The 14,690-nt window shown below is 36.1% G+C and overlaps 1 protein-coding gene across 6 annotated transcripts in view; it reads left to right on the plus strand.

The window, feature by feature from the left end:
* RAB3IP (RAB3A interacting protein) overlaps positions 1-14,690 on the plus strand; it is a 51,136-nt gene that overhangs the window by 17,231 nt on the left and 19,215 nt on the right. For 4 of the 6 annotated variants that reach the window (XM_017673736.3, XM_037022617.2, XM_017673735.3 and 1 more), the window contains one exon: positions 583-841. In XM_017673736.3, the coding sequence (XP_017529225.1) occupies positions 583-841 (259 nt within the window). Of the gene's footprint in view, positions 1-582; positions 842-9,435; positions 9,528-14,690 lie in introns of those variants that run through there. The other 2 variants (XM_017673738.3, XM_017673739.3) reach the window with 2 other exon arrangements.

Here is a 14,690-nt window from a genome sequence, read left to right on the forward strand (position 1 = left end):
ATGTTAATGTTCACAGGCAGGGGTCAGCAAACTTTTTATGTAAAAGGCCAGATAGTGAATGTTTTAGGTTTTGCTGGCCAATGCAGTTTCTGTGGCAACTATTCAACTCTGCTTTTAAAGTACAAAAGCAGCCACGGACAGTATGTAAATGAATAAGGTCCAATAAAACTATAAATGGACACCAAATTTTGAATTCCATATAATTTTCTCGTGTCAAAAATATTACTTTGATTTTTTTCCCAACTATTTGAAAAATGTGAAAATGGCTTTTGACTTGTGGGCCTTATAAAGACAGGCAGCAGGCTGGATTTAACTTGCATTAGTTTGCTGACTCTTGTTCTAGCATAGCACTGTGCAGAAGAACTTTCTGGCATGATGGGAATGTTCTGTTTCTGTGCTGTCTTATAGGATAGCCATTAACCACAGTCACTGTTAATGACTTGAAATGTGTTAGCTTTGATGGAGGACATGGTTTTAATTAAATATAGTGGCTATCCAATTGGATAGTGGAGTTCTAGACCTTTGTGTCTGTGCCAGTTATGTTTGAGCATACCCTGATGTTTTCTGAACTCTCCTTTACAGCATCCATGTTGCAGACCCAGCACCTTGTTCTACCTCTGGATTCACAGCTGGCTTAACTAAATTAACAGCAAGAAAGGACAACTGTAATGCAGAGAGGGAATTTTTACAGGCTGCCACTATAACAGAGGCTTGTGATAGCAGTGATGACATTTTTGGGTTGAGTACCGATAGTCTGTCCCGTTTACGAAGTCCATCTGTTTTGGAAGTCAGAGAAAAGGGCTATGAAAGATTAAAAGAAGAACTGGCAAAAGCTCAGAGGGTAAGCAAAAGGATATTTTCTTCTTCCATGTACTCAAAACATTAACATTTACCTATGGAGTGGGGCAACTCAAATAATATCATTACAGCTCTACACTTACATTTCACATGCACAGCTGTCACTCAGCACCTGTTGGGCAGCATTTAAGAATCTGTGAAATTGGAGTGGTAAAGCTCATCTAAGAGTACCAACTGGGAAAATGAGATTCAGAAGCTTTGTCCCCTACATTGCCTACATTATTGGCTACATTACATTGTCCTGCAGTATTTGTAATGCAAATTTGGTGGGTTGTGTTCTGTTTGTAGGGTTTTCCCTTCTTATATGTGGTTGACTTTATGGTCCTTTACTTGAAGTCCTTCAGTTCAAGTCATTTTGTTTTGAGGAATTGTTTTAGTAACATTATCTTTGTCATTCAACTGGGTTTCAGTATTTTCTGTATCTTGGGGAATTTTCTTAATAATTTGTTCTATTTCCTACTTGGTAATCTTTAAAATTTCTTCTACTTACTTCCAAATTTGTGACCAGGTTTTATTATTTTTCTTGACTAATTTAAATTTAATTTAATTTCAGAGGGAAATTTATAGCCCTAAATATTCATAATTAGAAAAAAGGAAAAGTCTCAAATCAACAATATAAATTCTCATTCTAAGAACCTAGAAAAAGAATAGAAAATAGCAAAATAAAACCAAAACAAGCAGAAAGAAGGAAATAATAAAGGTAAGAGCAGACATCTGTGAAATTGACAACAGAAAAACTAGAGGATATGAATGAAACAAAGTGCTGGTTTTTTAAAAAGATCAATAAAATTGACAACTCTTACATGATTGACAAAAAAAGACAAGACATAAATTAACAATAGCAAGAATGATCAGGGGCTATCACTGCAGACTCTGCAGATATCATTAGTACAATAAAGGAATGAATACTGTGAATAACTTTCTATAAATTTGACAACTTAGGTGAAATGGACCAATTCACATTTAGAAACTTGAGAGGATAGGATAAACATTCTATAGATGTAATTTCCAGTACATTATGACATTTTGCAAACATATTCCTGCTCTCTCCCTACCAGACCTGTCTCTCAAGAGCATAACGTTGATTTCTCTATCCCCAGTGCCTAGCATAATATGATGCAATGCCTGGCATATATGTCTCTTCATAAATGCTTTGATAAATGGCTAATTATCAAGTAGCCATGTAGATCTGTTAAAACATTTTTGGTCAAATATAATCAATAGCCTTTTTAATCTTTTCCCAATGGGTAGGTATGTGATGAGTGTAATTGTATTTGGCTTCTGCCATCTGGCTCAGACTCTTGTCTTAATACACAGTTTTAAGTGAAATCACAGTTTTATGTAAGGGAAACTATTCAGCATATATACCCTAATACACAGTATTAAGTGAAATCACAGTTTTATGTAAGAGAAACTATTCATCATATATACCCATCTTTGAGAACACATTGTGGTTATTTACTGATCAAACAAATTGGTAATTTCTTAGCTCAAGTTAGGAATTTTTTTCTGACCCATAGAAAATATGTCATTTTTTTTCTCTTTTAATGAAGTATTTTTGATATACAGTCTTATATTGGTTTCAAATATACAGCACAGCGGTTTAACAGTTATCTGTATTATTAAATCCTCACCCCCACTAGTATGGTTACTATCTGTCAGCAAGGGAAGATGTTACTATATTCTCCAGACTACTACTATCCCCATGAACAATGTATATTATGATTGAGAATTTTTGTGCCTCTTTATCCCCCTCACACATCCCACCCACCACCCCAAACCCTCCCCCATGGTAACCACTAGTCACTTCTCAATGTCTATGAGTCTATGGCTGTTTTGTTCATTCTTTTTGCTTTGTTTTTATATACATATATCTTCCACACATAAGTGAAATCATATGGTATTTGTCTTTCTTCATCTGGCTTACTTCACTGAGCATAATACCCTCTAGATGCATCCTTGTTGTTCCAACTGGCAGGATTTGTTTTCTTTTTATGGCTGAATAATATTCCATTGTATATATGTATCACATCTTCTTTATCCTTTCATCTATTGATGGATGTTTAGCTTGTTTCCATATCTTGGCTGTTGTGAATAATGCAGCTATAAACATAGGGGCATGTATCTTTTCTAATCAGGGATTTTGTTTTCTTTAGGTAAATTCCGGGAAGTGGAATTACTAGGTAATATGATATTTCTACTTTTAATTTTTTGAGGAACTTCCATACTGCATTCCACAGTGGTTGTACCAATTGACATTCCCACCAACAGTGTAGGAGGGTTCCCTTTTGTCCACATCCTCGCCAGCAGTTATTATTTCTTGTCATTTGTATAGTGACTATTCTGACTGGTGTGAGGTGATATCTCTTGTGGTTTTGATTTACATTTCCCTGATCATTAGCGATGTGGAGCATCTTTTCATGTGCCTTTTATCCGTCTTTCTTTCTTCTTTGGAGAAATACCTGTTCAGGTCCTCTGCCCATTTTTTAATCGGGTTTTTTTTTGGGGGGTGTTGAGATGTATGAGTTCTTTATATATTCTGGTTATTAACCCCTTATCATATAAATTATTTACAAATATATTCTCCCATACTGTAGGTTGCCTTTTTGTTCTACTGATGGTGTCCTTTGCTGCATAGAAGTTTTTAGTTTGACATAGTCCCACTTGTTCATTTTTTGTTTCCTTGCCTGAGGAGATGTGTCCAGGAAAAGAGTGCACATACTTATGTTTAAAATATTTTTGCCTGTTATGAGAATTTTATGGTTTCATGTCTTACATTTGGGTCTTTGATCCTGTGTATGGAGTTAAGGCAGTAATCCAGTTTCATTCTCTTACATGTAGCTGTACAGTTTTCCCACCACCAGTTGTTGAAGAGGCTGTCTTTTCCACACTGAATAGTCATGGTTCCTTTATCATATATTAATTGACCATTTATGCATGGGTTTATATCTGGGCCGTCTATTCTGTTCCATTGATCACTGGGTCTGTTCTTGTGCCAGTACCATGCTGTTTTGATTACTGTAGCTTTGTAGTATACTTTGAAGTCAGGGAGTGTAAATCCCCAGTTTTGTTCTTTATCAGGATTTCTTTGGCTATTCAAGGTCTTTTGTGATTCCATATGAACTTTAGAACTATTTGTTCTAGTTCATTGAAAAATGTTGTTGGTCTTTTGGTAGGGATTGCATTGAATCTGTAGATTGCTTCAGAGAGGGTGGCTATTTTGACAAAATTAATTCTTCCTATCCATGAGCACAGGATAGATTTCCATTATTTGTGTCTTCTTTAATACCTCTCATGAGTGGGTGTCTTACAGTTTTCAGAGTAAAGATCTTTCACCTCTTTGATTAGGTTTATCCCTAGGTATTTTATTCTCTTTGATACAGTTGTAAATGGTGTTGTTTTTATGATTTCTCTTTCTGCTAGTTCATTTTTAATATATAGAACCACAACAGATTTCTGTGTATTATTTTTGTATCTTGCAACTTTGCTGAATCCAGTTATTCTAATAGTTTTTTGGTGGAGACTTTAAGGTTTTTTGTGTATAATATCATGTCATCTGCAAATATGGACAATTTAACTTCTCCTTACCAATTTGAATGCCTTTTATTTATTTGTGTTGTCTGATTACTGTGCCTAGGACCTCCAGTACTATGTTGAATAAAAGTGGGGAGAGTGGGCATCCTTGTCTTGTTCCTGATCTTAGAGGAAAAGCTTTCAACTTTTCACCATTGAGTATAATGGTAGCTGTGGGTTTGTCATATATGGCCTTTATTATGTTGAGGTATGTACCCTCTATTCCTATTTTGTTGAATTTTGATCATGAAGGGATGTTGAATTTTGTCAAATGCTTTTCACCATCTATTGAGATGATCATGTGATTTCTATCCTTTTTGTTAATGTGGTGTATGATATTGATTGATTTATGAATATTAACTATCCTTGCATCCCTGGAATAAATTCTACTTGTTTGTGTGGATGATCCTGTTGATGTGTTTTTGAATTTGGTTTACTTATATTGAGTATTTTTGCATCTGTGTTCATCAGGGATATTGGTCTGTAATATTTTTGTAGTGTTCTTTGTATGGTTTTTGGTAATAGAGTGGTGCTGGCTTCATAGAATGTGTTTGGAAGTATTCCCTCCTCTTTTACTTTTAGAATACCTTAAGAAGTATGGATATTAGCTCTTCTTTAAAATGTTTGGTAGAGTTCAGCTGTGACGCTATCTGTTCCTGGACTTTTGTTTTTTGGGAGTTTTTTGATAACCAGTTCAGTTTCACTGCTGGTACATGATCTGTTCAGATTTTCTGTTCTTCCTGGATCTATCTTAGAAGGTTGTATTTTTCTATGAATTTGTACATATCCTCTAGATTGTCCAATATAGTGTGTAATTTTTCATAGTATTCTCTAATAATTCTTTGTATTTTGTGCTATCCTTGAGTATTCCTTTTTTGTTTCTAATTTTATGTTGTACTGTTCTCTTTTTCCTTGATAAGTCCAGCTATGGGTTTATCTATTTTGTTTATTTTTCTCAAAGAACCAGCTCTTGGTTTCATTGATTTTTTTTTTCTATTGTTTATTCTTCTCTATATTATTATATAATTTCTGCTCTGGTTTTTCTTAAAATGTCTCTCCTACTAACTTTGGGTTTCATTTTTTCTTCGTTTTCTAGTTTATTTAATTGTGAGTTTAGACTGTTGGGGATTACTCTTGTTTCTTGAGGTAGATCTGATTTGCTGTGTACTTCACCTTTAGAACTGCCTTTGTGGCATTCCACAAATTTTAGATTGTTAAATTTTTGTTTTCATTTGTCTCCATGTATTGCTTGATTTCTGTTTTAATTTGTTCATTGATCCATTGATTATTTCAAAGCATGTTATTTAATCTTGGTAGGTTTTTTTTTTCTTTGTGTAATTTATTTTTAGATTCATACCATTTTGGTCTGAGAACTTGCTTGATAGAGTTTCGATTTTTTTGAATTTATTAAGGCTTTTTTGTGGCTTAGTTTGTGATCTGTTCTATAGAACATTCCATTTACACTTGAGAAAAATGTGTATCCTGCTGCTTTTGGGCGGAATGTTCTGTAGATATCTCTTAAGTCAATCTGATTTAATGTATTGTTTAGTGCCTCTCTCTCCTTTTTTGTCTGTCTAGTTGATCTGTCTATTGATGTCAGTGGTGTGTAAAGTCTTCTAAAATGAATGTGTTGCAGTCTATTTCCCCCTTTAATTGTTAGTATTTGTTACAGGTATTTAGGTGCTCTTACATTGGTGCATAGATATTTCTAATGGTTATATCTCTTGTTGGACAGATCCTTTTACCATTACATAATGTCCTTTGTCTCTTGTTACTTTGTTTTGAAAATATTTGTCTGATATAAGTACTGCTACTACCACTTTTCTCTTCCTGTTATTTGCATGAACTGTTTTTTTTCCATTCCATTACTTTTAGTCTATGTATGTCTTTGGGACGGAAATGAGTCTCTTGTAGGCAGCATATAGATGGGTCTTGTTTCTTTATCCATGTCTTTTGATTGCTGCATTCAGTCCATTTACATTTAAGGTAATTATTGATAGGTATGTACTTACTGCCATTATATTAATTGTTTTCTGGTAGTTTTTATAGCTCCTCTCTGTTCCTTTCTTCCTCTCTAATACTCTTCTCTTGACATTTGATGGTTTTTCTTTAGTGTTGTGATTAGGTTTCTCTTTTTAGTTTTTTGTGTATCTGTTATAAACTTTAGGTTAGTGGTTACCATAAGGTTCATGGATAGCTTCCTGGCTATATAACTGTCTGTGTTTAGTTGATGATTGCTCTATTTCAAACACTGTCTACAAGTACTTTTTTATTCTTCCTCCTCCACACTTTATGTATTAGATGTCATAATCTGCACTTTTTGTGTATCCCTTGATTGATTTGTGTATAGTTGGTTTTACTACTTTAGTTTTAATTTCATACTTGCTTGGTAGGTAATTGGTCTACTATCTTTACTGTGGGTTTTTACTGGTGAAACTATTCATCCTTAGGAACATTTTCATCTATAGTAGTTCCTTTAACATACCCTATAATGCTGGTTTCGTGGCTATAAATTTCTTGAGCTTTCACTTTTCTGGGAATTCTTTAATCATTGTTCAAAGTTGAATGATAATCTTGCTGGGTAGAGGGTTCTTGGTTGAAGGTCCTTCTGTTTCAGTGTATTAAATTTTTCAGGCCACTCCCTTCTGGCCTGTAAGGTTTCTGCTCAGAAGTCTGCTGGTAGCCTGATGGAGTTTCCCTTGTAAGTATTCTTTTTTCTCTCTCTGGCTGCTTTCAATACTCTCCCATCCTTGATCTTTGTCATTTTAATTATTATATGTTTGGGTGTTGCCTTCCTGGGGTTCCTTTTGTTATGGTTTCTCTGCATTTCCATGACCTGAGTGTCTCTTTCCTTCCCCTATTGGGGAAGTTTTCAACAATTATTTCCTCAAAGAGACTTTCTATCCCTTTGTCTCTCTCTTCTATTTCCAGTACCCCTAATATGCAAATATTGTTTCATTTGGATTGGTCACCCAGCTCTCTTCTCATTCTTTCATTTCTAAGATTCTCCTTTTTCTGTGTTCTGCAGCTTCATTGTGTTCCTGTCCTATAATTTCCATTTCATTGATTGTCTCCTCTACTTGTAGCAACCTGTTATTTATTCCCTTGATTTTATAATTCATTTCTGTTACTGTATTCTTCAGTTCTGTGTGGCTGTTTTCTGCAGATCAGTGAGCATGTTTATGAATGTTACTTTGAAATCTTTATCAGGAAGATTGATGATCTCCATTTCATTTAGCCCTCTTTCTGCTGCCTTGAAGCTTTGTTTGGAACATATCCCTCTGCCACCTCAGGGTTCCTGTGTTTCTTCCTTTGTATTAGATGGATCTGCTATGCTTTCAGGTCTAAAGAGTAATGCCTTTATGAAGAAGGAGTTCTGTGGTGCCCAGAAACTCAAGACTTTCTCCTCTCCAGTGCCTTGTTCTCTGCAGTTGAGCTCAGGTGCTGTTGGTGTGCAGTGGGCTGAGATGCCTTTCTATCTGTCTCCTGGCAGTGGTTTAACTCAGTTGGCTAAGGCCAGCCCTTTGTCATCAGAGCAGTGTCTTCTGCTGGGATGGTTGTGGGTGGGCCACCCTCTGCCTGCCCTGCAGCAGTGGTGGGGCTGCTAGATTAACAGGGGCGTGTGGGGCTATGGCACAGTGAGTGGCATGGTGGGAAGGTGCGCTGGGCCTTGGAGCTGATGGGTTGGGTGGTCAGAGGGCTTCCAGGTGCCTGGAGGCAATGAGTCCTGCTGCCATGCAGTGTGGGAGCTGCCAGCACGCAGGCATCTCCTCATGGCAGCAGGGTGCGCAGTACCAGGCTTGGCTGCCTATGAGGAGGAAGGAGCACACAAAGCTGTCTCCTAAAGGTAACTCTCTGGGCTGAGACAGGGCCAGGAAAGCTGCGAGAGCCTCCCTCTGCCTGCCAGGCAGCAAAGTCTGATGCTTCTGGGCTGAGTGGGCCTGCATGCTGGACCTGTTGGGCTGAGGGAGGGCTTGGGAGCTATTGTCTGTCTACTGTTCCTCCTCCAGAGAGAACTCTGTCCAACACTTGCTCTTCTGGCATCCCTCCCACTGCTGGCAAATCTTTGAAAGTGCCACCTCTGGCACCTGCCCAGCGTGCCTGTCCTCCACAAGTGGTTGGAGTCTCAGCCTCCCAGAATGTTCCAGCGGTCCCTGGTGTCTCGCCCTGTTAATCACCAGAACCCAATGCAATGTGGACTCTTGATCCCAGAGCCAATCTCCAGGACCAGGTGTGCAGAGTTGCTAAGTGCCAGTCCTCTCCCTGCTCCATTCCTCTAACTCCTGCCTGTGGGCTGGAATGGGGGAACGGCTTGGGTCCCACTGGTTTGTGGCTCTGCCACTTTACCTTTTCTATGTGGTCTTCTCTTCTTCACCAAGTGTGGTTGGTCTGTTCTGCACTCTTCAGGCTGTTTTCAGGTTTAGTTGTATTTGCTGTAGTTGTTTCCTTGGTGTGTGTGGGGGAGGGGGTTTCTGCCTCGCCTCCCTACTCTATCTTTCCCCCTCTCCCATTGGAATTTCTTTTGAAATTGTCAATTTGCTCTGTTTAGGGGTTGAAGTAATTACTGAAAAAATGACCGTTGAAGTAATTGAAATAATAATGATATGTGAACACATATATGGTGGATTTTATTATGAAGAGTTCAAGATAGTATTAATACTTAGAGCTTGAGGCTTGCAAAGGACTTGTATGAAAATAGTTATTGGATTCTGGCAATTTTTGAATCAAAATTATGTCATTAGCTATTCTCTTTGTTCTTATTTTAAGAGAGGCCAGATACCATTTTTCCATCCTTTTACTTTTTAGCTATTTTTTAAAAACGTCTTTTTGTAACCTTTGTTTTAAAAAATATTTTCACTCAGTAAAGAATTTTAGGTTGATAGTTTTTTTCTGTTAGTCCTTTAAACATGTTGCTCCAGTGTCCTCTAGTTTGCATTGTTTCTCACAACAAGTTAGCTATTATCCTTACCTTTGTTCCTCTGCATGTGATGTGAGATTCGTTTTTATCACTGGCTGTAAGCAATCTGATTATGGTGTACCTTGGTGAAATTTTCTTGAGGTTTCTTGTGCATGGAATTTGGTGAGCTTCTGAATTTGTATGTTGTTAATTTTTATTAAATTTGGGGAATTTGGGCCATTATTTCTTCAAAAACTTTTACATACCTGCTCTGTCTCTCCTCTCCCTCAGGACTCCTATTACATAGAGATTGCTTAAAGCTGTCCCACAGCTCGCTGGTGCTCTATTCATTTATTTTTTTAATCTTTTCTTCCCTCTGTTTTACTGTGGATAGTTTCTGTTGCTGTCTACAATGTCACTTTTCTTTTCTTCTGCAGTATCTAATCTGTTACTCCTATGCAGTGTATCTTATATCTCAGACATTGTGGTTTTCATCTCTGAAAGTTTGATTTGGGTCTTTTAAATATGCTCCTTGCTCTGCTTAAGATGTTTTTCTGCTAGCTTCTTGAACATATAAAATTAAGTTTAATATATGTTTTAATCCTTGTCTAATAATACTTTCATCTCTTTAGGTGGTAAGCTGGGACAAATCATAGGGCTGATCTCATTTGTTTCCGATGTGTGGAGGATCACTGTCTTTGTTGCTTGATGTATAGTGTCTTAAAAATTGTTCTTGCATATACTTTTTCCAGTTTTTTAGTTGTGTGAGGCAGAATGGTAAATATTCTTCTAACTCTATCTTGATAGGAAGTGAAAGTTCTGTTTGTTTGTTTGTTTTGCCCCATCCCAGTAACCCCAACACAGAAACCTACATTTACACACATGCTCCATTGATTGTGAGCTTTATGATGATAAGGATTATAAGTGTTTTTGCTCATGACTATATCTTGAGCATATATGAATTCTCAGTACATTTTTTGATTAAATGAAAATATACATGTGTGCAGTTACCCCATTGTATGAATAGACAACCCATGCATAATATATTAGCTAGGGACATGCTAGCAGCTTATTAACATTGCCTAAGTTTTATTGACTTAACCTAATAGAAATTCATTTTTTTTATTCACTTAACACTCCAAAGCAGAAGTGTGAAATAACTTAGGGATCTGTGTTTCCTGTATCTTAGATCTTTGTAATCTTGTAGAGTTTTATAGTTACCTGTACCTAAACAATGAGCTGAAGAGAAAAGACAGCTCACACCTGCTTCTAAAAGTTTTGACCTAGAAGTGATACACATAGCTTTTGTTCATATTCCATTGGTGTGAGTCAGTTTAATGCTGATACTTAAGATGTGTGGTAGCTGGGAAATGTCCCTGGCTGGGCTGCTACTTCCGAGAAACAAATCTGTACTGTGTGTGGGAGGAGCACCTATGTGATCATTGATTTGCAGGTACAGGGATGCCAGCTTGGTCTTACACAGGTCATTGCTGAGGGACAGTGTTTGATGGACAGTTTTTGAAGAACAGTTCTACTTCAATTCTGAAGCAGAAGTTGTGCTTTAATATGTCTTTATTACAGTGTAGCTTTCTAGACTCTAGCTTCTGCTGAAACAAAATTATTTGTTGAGGCTTGAGGATATGCATTTTCAATAGACTCCCATGTTGATTCTTATAGTCACTAAAATGTATGACCTACCTTTATATAACCTTAAACCTATTGGCATAAGGTGTGTAGTGAGAGAAGGTCACTCAAAAACATACTGTTACCAAATCCATGCTCAGCATGCTCTACCAACTGTGGTCGAGGGTGTTCATATGCACATAGTGTTCTCTCAATAAACAAATACTTCATCGTAACCAAAGGACTCACAGCATTTTATAAGGCCCTGTAGGGGGCAGAAATAATTAGATTTAACCCTTTCCTTAAGGAGGCTAGTAAGTGGGGAGAAAAGACAAGTGTATATGGTCATATTTCACTGATTCTAAGTTGTACATTTTTTATCATTTTGATATCTCTGAAATCAGTGTGAGTTTTAAAATTGCTCTCAGCTAGACACAATCATAGTAGTCATTGCCTATTTATTCGTGAACTTGGTCATAGCTATTCATGTTATGATTCAGTTGGATTATGTGAGTTGGGTGCATTAATTGTTGGTCTTACGGGTTAAATAGCTTCAAAATGATCTCACTATGCTATGACTTTGAATCATAAAGAAAGGTACAAAAAGCAGAATGACACATGGTAAATATCATGTCTCTGTCAGCTTAAAAGAGTCCTTCCTGAAAGTATAAAATGAAAAATTTAAGTGAAAAATGAAAGCATCATCATTTCATTGACACCATTTTTTCCTTCTTGATGTATAAAATGTTTATCTTAAAAATGGTAGCCTAAATTTGATGGAATACACTTGATCATAGAGTCCTGATAGTCTGTGTTTTACATCACTCTCAAACATCTCTCCAGTACTACCACTCTAAATCTGTTCTCTCTTGCATAAAGGATTGCAGTAGTGACTATTTTCTTTGTCTCTAATCTTTTTTTATTTTTTAACCTAGTCACACTGTCCAAGTTACCATTTTGAATTGCAAATCTGATCATCACTATCCTATTTTAAATCCTTGAATGACTCCCTTTGCCTTTGAAATAGTTTCCCCTTGTCTTTAAAGGAAGTGCCAGTGTCTTAGCCAAGGCTTTTCAGGAATGGCATTATCTTCTGGTGGCATACATCCCTCGCCATCTTCAACTATCATAAAACATACTGTTTTGTTCCTTTATATTTGTCAAGCTCTTGCTTTTTTTAGTATGTAAAATCACTACTATTGCCCTTATCCAATTACCTTGTGAATCTGTTTGAAGATTTGCTGCCCTCTACTGGCTGTAACTGTGAAAATCATTGACTGGGCCTCTTCTGTGTCATCACCTAGATGAATGCCTGATGCTAACAGGAAAATTAGCATCTAATGAACAAAAATGAGTGTTTGTTAAAGGAATGAATTTTGAATAACTTATTACAGTACACACGGTTGTGATAATGAAAAGTGCAAATTAGATTCTAAAAAGTGTTCATATGTACACAAGTTTGTCTCCATATTGGTAGATTGTGTTCAAAGCATGAAGAGAAAGTACTCAGACATTTATGGAGAAAGGGCTAGTTCAGATGGATGGAATCAGACCAATTTAACTCAAACTTTAGAATTATGGATCAGGGGAGATAACTCTAAAAAGGGAAACAATGCATGTTATAGAGGATCTTTAGTATTAGGGTGAGGTTTATGCCACTTTAGTAGATGGTAGGTAGCTAGTCAAGAATTTTGCCTTCATGAGTGATGTATGTATTGCTCAAATGGATTGGGAGCTTCTCAAGGAGCAGTGTCTTACTGGTTTTGTATCCTAATGGATTACCATAGTGACTACCTAGTAGGAAATATTGAATGAATTGCTTACTTTTCATATATAATTACAAAGCAGTGAAATTTTAGAGTTTGAAAGAATCTGGCAAAGTTTAGTACATTTATAGATTTATAAATTAACTCAGGGAAAACTGGCATCTTTGTATCTCTGTCCAAGAACATGGTATATCCTTATTCCTTTTTGTTTATATCTGTTTTTTTATTTTTGTATTTGGCAGTATTTTACATTTTCATTTTGCATTGTAGCCTGTAGCATTATGAAGTTGCCTTTTGTTCTTAGTGACTTTTGCCCTGTATTCTGCCTAATCTGATATCAAAATTGAGATTCCTATATTATTTTCATCTGTACTATATTTTTTAGTATGTTTTCTGCCCATCCTTTTATTTTTAATATGATCACTTTAGTTTAGGTATGTCTCTTCTATAGAGCATAGAAATGGATTTTACTTTTTTAGCCCATCAGAAAATAATCTTAATAGGTGAATTATAACCATGTACATTTATTGATAAATGTGCTATATTTGGGCTTGGATCTGTCACATGGCTTTCAAGTGTCTACTGTGTGTATGCACAAACATTGTCACTATGTGCTCTATTTTCTGTGCCGTCCTTTTTTTTTTTCTTCTTCCTATTTTGGTGTTTTGCAAGGTTTGATTTCCATTCTAGTTACCTGTAATTGAAGATATTTGTGTCTCTTAGCCCTTCTTTTGATACTGCCCTTGTTCTCTACTGTAAGTAATACTAAAGTTATTTAGTATGTTTTTTCTTTTGTACCATTTAATTTTAGTTAAAGTATTATCTTAATGTTAATCTCAATGCTCTTAAATATATTTAGGTTTATATATTTGATTTGTGAGCTTCAAGTTGTATCCCTTTACTCCCCATTAGTATCTAGGAAATTTGTGAATTTAGTTTCATCTTTCTCCTATTTGTGTATGTGTGTTGGTTTTATATTTCTAAAGCTTATAATATCTATATAACTATTTTGTCAGCTTTATCCTCATTTAAAAAAAGAGACTTTTATTTTTTGGAGCAGTTTTAGGGTCACAGTAAAATTGAGAAAGAAGTCCAGAGTTCCCAAACAGCCCCTCTCCCCACACCCCCAGAGCCTCTCCATTGTCAACAGCATTCTGCTCCAGATTGGTACATTCGTTAAAATTTAAGAAACTACATTGACACATCACTGTCCTCCAAAGTCCAGAGAACATTAGTTCTCTTGGTGGTGTATATTTTGTAAGTTTTGGCAAACATGTAATTACATATATCTACCATTATAGTATCATCCAGTGCAACTATTCACTGTCCTAAAAATCCTCTATGCACCACCTGTTCATCCCTCCCTACCCGATAAACCCTGGCATCCACTGATCTTTTAACTGTCTCAATAGTTTTGCCTTTGTCAGAATGTCCTATAGTTGGAATCATACAGTATGTAGCCATTTAAATTGGATTCTCTTATTCATTAATAAGTATTTCTTTTCCTCCACGTCTTTTCCTTTTAGTGCCAAGTAAAATTCCATTATTTGGATATACCACAGTTTCTTTATCCTTTCACCTACTGAAGGGCATTTTGATTCTTTCCAAGTTTTGGCAATTATGAATGTATAATCGTCTGTGTACAGGTTTTTGTGTAGATATAAGTTTTCATCTTCTTTGGTTAAATACTAAGGAGTGTGATTGTTGGATTCTAGGTTAAGAGTATGTTTAGTTTTATAAAAACTGGCAAAATGTCTTCCAAAGTGGTTGTACAATTTTGTATTCTTTCCAACAGTGTATGAGAGTTCCTTTTGCTCCACATCCTTGCCAGCATTTGTTCTGGATTTTGGTTGTTTTAATAGGAGTTTGGTGCTATTGTTTTATGTTTGTATGTTTTATGTTGTTTTGCATTTCACTGATGACATACAATATGGTACATATTTTCATATGCTTTTTTGCCCTCTGGTTATCTT

Source organism: Manis javanica, chromosome 10 (genome assembly GCF_040802235.1).
Source record: "Manis javanica isolate MJ-LG chromosome 10, MJ_LKY, whole genome shotgun sequence".
Lineage (NCBI taxonomy): Eukaryota > Metazoa > Chordata > Mammalia > Pholidota > Manidae > Manis > Manis javanica.